The 9555-nt window shown below is 36.5% G+C and overlaps 2 protein-coding genes across 2 annotated transcripts in view; both read right to left on the reverse strand.

Annotated features, from left to right (window-relative positions):
* On the reverse strand, positions 1–2536 carry LOC117124834 (galactosylceramide sulfotransferase-like; the record flags this gene model as incomplete). Its single annotated transcript, XM_033271171.1, is given in 2 exon segments — positions 1–486; positions 1765–2536. Coding segments are annotated over 2 exon segments (600 nt in total), but the record flags the coding sequence as incomplete, so codon positions are not given.
* A 3653-nt stretch (positions 2537–6189) lies between these two features.
* Positions 6190–9555, reverse strand: part of LOC117124825 (sodium/hydrogen exchanger 9-like) — a gene marked incomplete at its 5' end in the record, with an annotated part of 10788 nt that continues 7422 nt past the window's right edge. Inside the window, 1 exon segment of the mRNA XM_033271155.1 lies at positions 6190–9481. Coding sequence (XP_033127046.1) covers positions 9278–9481 — 204 coding nt within the window.

A 9555-nucleotide genomic window follows, 5' to 3' on the forward strand; every position in this document is an offset into this window, starting at 1 on the left:
CAACTGATGATTAAAAACAGTCTCCCATCGGTAAAACCTTTGAGATATGTACTCGTGTGGTTTCTGAAAGAACATATCCATCGGATTTTCAAATTTTGATATGTTAAGCTTGTCAGCAACCTCATAAAACACAAATGCAGACTCGAATTGATACACTGGATTTCTGAGGATGGTCACGTGTTTAGCTCCAGGAATAGCCAAATCAAATTCCTTATGGTTATAACGAACATGGCGAGTGAACACGTCCAGCTCCGTAATTGCTGAAACAGAAGTGCGATTGAAATGGACAAATTGGGAAATGTTTCTGACAAAGCCATTTACAGGTGCTGAAAGGTGATGGTTGAATGAATACCTGTCAATGATGGAGGCTACTGTAGAGCCTGCCGTTTTATGAGTCTTTGCAAAAACTATTTTTCTGACTGGAGCACATACTTGGTTTTCGATGGTTGCAGTGACTTCAGTAGGCCTATACAAGTCCGGCCCTTCCTGTAAAAGAAAATAACGATATTTTGGTAATGTTTAAAAATAGTTACAATGCTATTTCGACTTTGTATGGCGAAAGTTCCAGCCTAGATTAAGGACATGTATTTAAAAAAAACCCCCAAAACTCAACTATTTTTCATTTATTTATTTAGGCACACAATACATGCACCGAGGATTGTCAATTGCGAATAACATCATTGTCCTATTTGTAGGTGACAATTCCTCCGGACAAACATACACACACACCCACACACGATGCTTTTCGCAAACTAAATCTCAATGAGGTTTAATAGGGAATGGAGTTGTGCAAAACTGACAGGAATTTTCTTACAATATGTTAATAATTAGTAATGCTTCGGAAAACCTCACACAACACAACATCTGATAACAATTATCTTACAAAGAGTTTTTACATTTGCGGTTGACATATTATGACATACCATTGAGGACATACTGAGGTATAAGTGGGCATTTTCACATTTGTAGGCGAAATGTTTTAACATTAATTTGTGTTTAAACAGATGTTTACATTTGTCGGGGCTCACTTGGGAGAAGTCAGAAAGAAAGGCTGCATCCCTCCCTCCCGGGCTCCTTCCGGGCTTTATTAAAGGGCCCCGCAATTTCCTTGCATTGAGGGCCGTAGTCACCTAGCTAAGAAGCTGCGAGTGGGAATGTCAATAGTTTCTGAAGGAAATGAGTAGCATCCTTATAAAACGGGTTTGGCATGGGGAAGAGGGTTAATGATAGGCCTGTAGTCGATATTGCCACTGAGACAGATGTCCTGTAAGAGTGCTGGCATGATATAAAAGGTCGGATAGGAGGAATGACCGATAAAGAGGGCGTATTTTTCTATTCGTATTATTACCCTGTCTCTTATACACATCTAGATGTGTATAAGAGACAGACTCCATTCATAAAGAAGAAGTCAAACACTCATCTTTGTGCAATTTTCTCTATGCCAGAAAAGGGTGGGGCGCAATCTGCGAGCGAAGCGAGCAGCCTTAGGCTGGGGGTCAGGGGGACGCCTAGGGCCCCCTGGCGGGGTCCAGGGGCAGATCCTCTGGTGGGGGTCCAAGGAGGCGAAGTCCCCTTGAAGCCCAGCACATTTGAGGAATAATGAGGTTGTATTGAGTCGATTTTGCTAGCATGGTAGTTTTCAGTAACAAGTAAATAAAAAAAATAGGTGTATGTCTTTTAAAAGAAATTTTAATATACTGGACAGGGTACCTGCAATATGCAACTATGACATGTGTCATTAATAGTAATAATTCATCTACTCACAGCTGTGGGTTTTAGTGCTTCCTCCACGAACATCTCAAACATAATCTTTGACAACATGCAAAGGCTCATAAATGTACACCATTTCCTAAGAGAAATTTCACTTCTAGAAAACATGATGAGGTTTCTCAGCAACACTGAGCATAAAAATCACAAAATCAGCAAAAAGGAAAACTAATATCCAAAATCCGTTAAAAAAAGTCGTCAAACAACAAAATCCGCTACTGTATTAACATTGAGTTACAAGTGTAATTCTATTTCTCACCAAGTGGATTTATGAATATCACTCTCCTAGGGTGTATGGTAGGAAAAGAAGACTTTAACACTGTGGGTTTAATTTTTTCTTTGCAAAAATATTGGGGGGGGGGGGGCTACGCCCCTTACGCGCCACCCCTCCTAAATCCGCCACTGGAAATAGGCCTATATAGGCCCTATTTTTAGGCAGGCCTACTTTCATGTCAATTAGAGACAGGATTATACAGTTTCATAGTACTGTGTATCTTGTAAATTACACAATATGATTAAACCAGGTAGGCTACTGTACTTGAAAACAATAAGGAAGCAAAACTTACACGTCAAAAGTGTCAAATGTTGTTTAGACAAAACTGTACATTATTAAAAGAGTAAGTCTACTGAAGGGGTGTCGTCATGGGAAATGTGCACACATATCAGTGTACTGTGATCACTGTGCATGGGGTTGTCTGACAGCACATACCTGCTGACCTCGATAGAGAGTGATTGATTTTAATGGTTTCCATGCTGGTGCATAGCTATGCATTGCGCGATGTGACATAGAATCAACTTTTCTATGGAATTGTGTATCCATTCAATTATCTAAAAAAAAAATTGTTTGTGATATAATAGGGTGGGGGAGCCTGCGACGCGCCCCCCCCCCCCACTAAATCCGCCAAGATGTCATAGTAGGCAGTCGTGGCTCCAGAAATTTGCAGACAGGGTGTCTATGTTCGACAGGGGGTCTAATCAAGGGGCCGACTAGAGCCTCGATCAGAGTCGAATTACATGTCAATGTAGGGTTCATGGGGACAATTCTGGCCAGTGTGACCACTGCTTGGGTATTTACACAAGATCTTGGGTATTTTGACTCGGGCTTGGGTTCTTGGGTATTCCGTTCAAATCCTTGGGTATTTTATTTTTACTAAGAAAATTAAATATTTTTGTCATAGAGGAAGAATTAAGAAGTAACAAAGTATATTTCAGTCCATTCAAAGTAAGCAAAACTCAACGAAGTGCACATAACATTGTTAATTGCTATAAACATGGGTTCAGAATTGTTTATTTGTGATTTGCGTTGCCATTGATCTTACCTAATTTTATGCATTACATAATACAACTTGATCACTGATCTACTGATAAAACTGGCCGACTGAGGGCGTATTTTTCTATCCGTATTATTACCTCATGAATATTCATTTTAATAATTAACACAAGCAATTACAATTAAAAATGGTTTATAAATTAAACTAAAAGGGAAAGTATACATGCGAAAAACACGGGGTCTTTTTTCAAATTTTAATGCATTTTCAGGGAGCTTGGGTAATTTTGGGAAATTTTTGCTGAATCTTAATTGGTATAATTTTGACCTAGTCATTGGGTATATCAAAAATTGTGAGTGGTCACGCTGGTTCTGGCTTATGTATGGCCCAAGATTGTGCTTTTAGACACATACTAGGCGTACGCAAATGAGGATTGCCTATGCATTGACCTAAATCTTTGCACGCAAATATTCAAATTGAAAATATTCGTGAAACAGAGTTGATTACATTGTGAAATAGTCACACGATATATGTTTACATTGTTTAACAATGAAATACTGTACAACCTTTTCAGCCGTAACAATTTTCAGTTGGGTGAGGTTGATTACCCACCTCGCTACGTGAGCAAAAACACTTTGCCGATATACAAGGTCTCAACAATGTTCTTGTCCTCGGGTGCCATGACTCGTCGTTATCCCACTGCTGGTCACTGGTCAGATAATGCCTGTCTAGCATATAATTATAGAAAGAGGTGGCTTTGAGATGGGGTTTTAAAACATTAACTTACATGCACCCTTAGTTTAAAACTCCTAAATTTCTCGACGAACGAAGCCTTAGTACTTGAGTTCCACAAATCGGCCAAATAGAAATCCATCGAAAGCAATGTAATAAAAACAAATAATGCACAGAAGATAAACTGACTATGTCGAGTAGACATCGTGAAAGGCTGTTTTCGATCTTCTAAATGCAGTAACAAGCTTCATTTGCATCATAGATAAGCTTTACATAGAGCGATATATTATTACATCTCCCTATAGGTCTAACTGCGGAACAGGTCTGCAAGCGAATTATGACTTCAGCAGACACTGAAGTGTTATGTCCAAACGGGCCTTGTCGCAGGAAATGAACAATTTACTTTAATGAGGTCATTCAAGCATTAACTGTTATAGCGCTGCTGCTTCGGGGTATTAATTCATTTATTAACGATATTATAATAGGCCTACATGTATTAGTGTGTATTTTTTGTTTTGTTTTATTAGGCTTTTAGTAATTTATTACCTGAACCAAAATATTTTGCTATTCTTTTATAAGTTCCTAGTTCCAGCCAATGCCGTAGCCAGCTATTGGGACAGTCCTACACAATTTTTCTATAGGGTCCACAAAAAATGGGTTTCCATTATGCGGTTTTATGTATAAAATAAGTCCACTTTTTTTAAAATGGGTCCAGATTTCTCAATTTACCTAAAACGTGTCAACTTTTAAGAAATGGAACCAGATTTTTTATATTTTTTAGTAAAATGGGTCAACTTTTACAAAAATGGGTCCACTAGATTTCCCATATTTTTGGGTAAAATGGGTCCACATTTTTTAAATTTACACATAAAGTGGGTCCACCCTGATAATTGTCCCGCACTGTTTGAAAATCCTGGCTACGGCATTATTCCTAGCATATAGGCCTACTACTACCACTACCTATACAACAACACACCTTCGCACAGTCTCCATAGCCAGCATTAAGTATTTATAGGTCCATGCATATAGGTTATTTATTAATACATTCCATTTACTATACAGTTAGCAGTTTGCAATACCCTATTTCTTGTTAGGCTGTTCCCCTCGAATTTAGTCAGTGTATTGTATGTGGTCCTATAAAGCAAAGTATCCTGTCCACCTAAAAGTGATGGATAACCGGAACCAAGATATGAGGATAGAGATTAAAATAGGCCCTATGTTAATTAAAATAACACACAACATGTTATCATAAATAAATCAATTATGTTATTGTAATCATTCATTCACTTTATTTGCATAATATAGGCGTATACAGTAGGCCTACATCGAAATGTAGGCTATGTTTAAACATTGCCATCACTGAATGCACAGGTATTAGTTTAAGTCATAATCGCAGCAGAAAAATAAATTGATCGAAAAAAAAATGTTGGATGTGCTTTGTTGAAATGCATCATTAAATGAAACAGCCAACTCTTCAACACGCACATCCTTACTTGAAAGTCAAATTCACAGCTGCGTTAAGGCGGACGCATTCAGGTATTTTCTCATTACTTTTTTAAAGTTAAAACCAGAATTTTAATCAATTTTGCTTGGAATGATCACCCCAATTCAAAATCAGGAATGAGAAACGGAAACTGGGCATGCAATGGGATAAGGCAGGTACTGTAACATGGAATTAAAACAAAGCTTAATTAGACAAACTTGGAAATAGCGAACAAAAGATTTTAATTATGAACTAGAAAAGTAATCTTTGCCTACAGAAGCACTTTATATAAATATAGATTTGTGAATTTAACATAATTGTTGTAAAGACCGGCACTTTATGCTACAAGATAATCTTGTGCCATATGACAACAATAATATAAAAAAAATAACAACAATAAAATAATGATAATCAGTACTATTAGTAATAATGATAATGGAATTGCTTAATATAGATATATAAAAAACTGTATCAAATAACATATTTATTGCTAAATTCTTTAATATACAATTAAATTATAGTCTATGACATAATTAATATATAATGCTAATACAGCATTGATATTCAAATTTCTCTAACTATAAAAATGTAAAATATTATGAAAAAAATTATCTTAATTTAGTATGGGAATTGACTGGTCGCACTTAAACAATATTGCAGAGCAGTCTTAATAATTTGCAAATATCAATATTATTTATTTAAAATTGAGCGATATAATGTGCGTCAAACAGTCCAATGTGGACAAATTCATATGCCAAAATCGTCATGTTTTAAGGATTCATTTACACTTTTTTGGGACAACTCATCCAACTTGAACGAATCGCCCATCTTAGAAGAAAATTACAGTATATGGTACTAACGTCCCAATTTTAAAATAAGCGACTACACCTTAGTTTTCACAAACATGCATTTCATTTAAACACCGAAATTTTACTTGACTTTTTTTTTTTTTACATTAGAACAAGAGTAAACATCACAAATTACATTGCTTTTTGGTTGATGGCTTTCAGCCTGACACAGACCTTTCTAGTGTGTCAAACTAAACCCTCAACAACCTACCAATCTGAAAAGTCAGTAATACGCGTGTGCCTAACAAGCACACTTGTCCCACAAAATTTAAGTACCGTATGTTTTAACACTGTCGTTTTGTGAGACCTTAACAATATTATCCAAGAGAGCATTAACGGAAAAGTCTGGTACATGCAATGTTACTTCAGCCAGACGAGTATGGAACACTGGTAGCATATGTGAGTGCAATTATCAGGGTTTGTCCAGCGAGCCAGCTGTTAAGCTCAAATTACTAATACATTTATTGTTTTTCCGATTAACAATAGATTTTCTGTATCACGTCATTCTGAGTTTCTTTGTCTAATATTCATGTATTATTATAGAATATAGTTAAATGTAATCATGTGGCCATTGCCCACATAAACATATATTCTCATTCACTTACGTTGATAAATAGCGCAATATCTCACAAGTCTACAAACAACTTGTATCGCTCGACTGACACATTCTCGAGTAGACTCTAATAAAATCGATTAAATGAGCCTTTGAAACCCTTAAATTGCCATAGTTTCTGGGGGTTCACTTTCCAAGAGTTTTTGAGCAACACCCTACCAACCCACTTACACTTTAATCGGGAAAATCCTGTCGCCAACCCTGAGTCTAGCGCATGGAAATGTAAAAAAAAAAAGGAAGTATTTGTGATATTTTTTAATAGTCTTATATATAATAAACTTACATTATTACCTTGAAACAATTCTATCTAGTCTGTAGTACCGTTTGTAACACCACACAAATATAGTACAGTACTTTACATCATCAGCATTTTATATTAATGGTTGTCAGTAGATAAGTACAGAAAAACACATCACACTACAGTGTTAAGTTTGAAAGGACAATGTAGGGTGCTATTTAGCACGTTATTATAACTTAAACAAGAAAAGCGTGCAACAGCGATTATTGACATAACAGGGGTTTGTTTTATGATATTCACAATGTGTTAACTTAGATTTAAAGAAAGCTTAAACCATATCTTATATGGAACAATGGTAAAATATACTACCAACCAAAACCAGGTAAAAATTACAGTCAAAGTTAGTGAGTCTACAGATACTTCAAATGTTTTTGATCATGCATATACATAGAAATTCATTCCTTGTATAATTCTGGTATTGATATGTTTAAACTGGCATCAATTTATGGATGTTTCTCAGCTTCGTGTTGACATGGCAACCAATCATTCCACCAAAAAAAAAAAAAAATCAAAAATTTACATTTTTTGTTGCTTAAGTATGCATATTTTATATTTGAATACAATAACTATAAGTACAAGTACGATAAAAATCGCTGAATATTAAATCTCAAATGCCACTGAGAAGGGAATGTGCAGACAATAATTCTACAATCTTATACAATAAGCTGATTTAAGTTTATCCATAGGCATAAAATATTTCATCAAAATGGAACTCTTGGAGGCTTTGTACCACTGAGACGAATCATCTGAGAAATACAACATGGCTTGAAGGGCAAATACAACATGAGGTGTATCAAGTTATACTTCCCGAGGTTTTGGATGATTGAGACTACCCAATCTTAATCAGAATTCACACTTTTGCCAAATAAAGCCATGTTGTATTTGTTTTTAACTATACATCATAAATATTAAACAGCAAACTGCTCATCTGCATTAGCCATTTTGATCTGTGAAGGTAAAATTATGCAGTGGTGCACTAGTCGATTTATGGTAGTACTTTTCCCCTGAGTACAAGTAAATTTGGCATGTGCAGGGAAGTAGTAAAAAGTACAGCACCCCTTACCAGGTGGAAATGACCAATAAAATATCGTTATACATATCAACAAGATCAGTTGTCCTGGAAATATTATTCCTCACCCCCACTTCCCCCAACACCCTGTTGAAATTTGACCTTGGTCATTGGTTTGCTTGCTTTTTAAATAATTCTTTAGATTTTTAATGTTAGGTTAGGTTGTATTTTTCTTGTGTACTTGTGAAATGCAGGGGTCCCAAGTTGGAAGAAGTCAATTCTGGGAGCAAGGTTGCCATTAGTGGGGGGAGGGGGAGGGGGGTGTGGAGGCAGGGCCCCAGTAGAGGAGAGCTCTCGCCCCCCCACACCCCCAAAAATTTACATGTACAGGTACTGTGTTTTCTACATATTGGTACTCTAAAATCAATTAAATAAGCCTTTTATGGGTTTCAGCCCCTGGACCACTTCGATATATCTTTAGAAATTCCCGACTACACCCACTTTGCTCCTATCGGGGTCATCGCCCCCTCGGCGGAGAACTTGGACGCCCTCGGAGGGGGGTTCAGAGAGTGGCTTCACAGGTGTCCAGCGTATACCACCTCAGCCCCACCATGGTTGAGGCTGATGTAAGAAAATTTATGATTATGGCACGTCTACTGTAGATGGTCAGAAATGGCACTCTCAGACTTAAATTTGAATATGATTATCTTTTCTCTCCATTTTCTAAATTTTGATAAATTTAGTGGGCGGGGGGGCTTCCCTCTTGAATCCGGCACTGATCTGCCTAATTAGCTTTCGTAACATTTAATTATATTTTGCTGCACATTGTGATACACATTGGCAATGACTTCCATGAGACAATTGATAATAAAGCAGTGAAAACGTGCACATATGAATTTGTGGGATATGGGTTAACTTCCGGGAGATTCTTGCTTGTTTGTGAGAGTGTGGAAGGCCGTCCAGATTTCCAGGAGACTCCTGCGAGTTCCGGGAGTTTTTTTTTTCACTTAATCAATTTACTACATCTAGGTCTTCATTTTATAGGTTTCATGAAGGTCCTTTTCATCTTTTATCCACTATTTAACATTTTAAAAGATTCATTTGTAAATTGATTTGATGGTGAATACAAGAAGAATTGAATTGAAAATACCAAATTAATATTTATGAGGGATAGTAATACAAAATAACCATGATTCATACAAAATGCACATTCGCAAGCAAAGTCCCCTTCAGAGAAATCTGGAATTGGTAAAATCATCTTAAATGATGGTCTGTTGACTTGGCATTGGCGGCATTCCTTGTAGTTTAGTTGCTCCAAGGCCAAGATCACCGTCAAGTGCTGCTTCATCCTCTGACATGGTGTCTAAAACACCTGGATTATTAGAGTTCTCAGAATTGTTTGGAACAAGATCATCTTCTGATAAAATGAAATCTGTGTCACTGTCTTCCACAATCATTTCATCCTAAAGTTAATCAGAAAAATAATTATTACTACAATTACATAAACATATTAATATTCAAATAAACACCCAAACCC

Source organism: Anneissia japonica, unplaced genomic scaffold, assembly GCF_011630105.1.
Source record: "Anneissia japonica isolate Jap-2015-1 unplaced genomic scaffold, ASM1163010v1 scaffold652_len952628_cov199, whole genome shotgun sequence".
NCBI lineage: Eukaryota > Metazoa > Echinodermata > Crinoidea > Comatulida > Comatulidae > Anneissia > Anneissia japonica.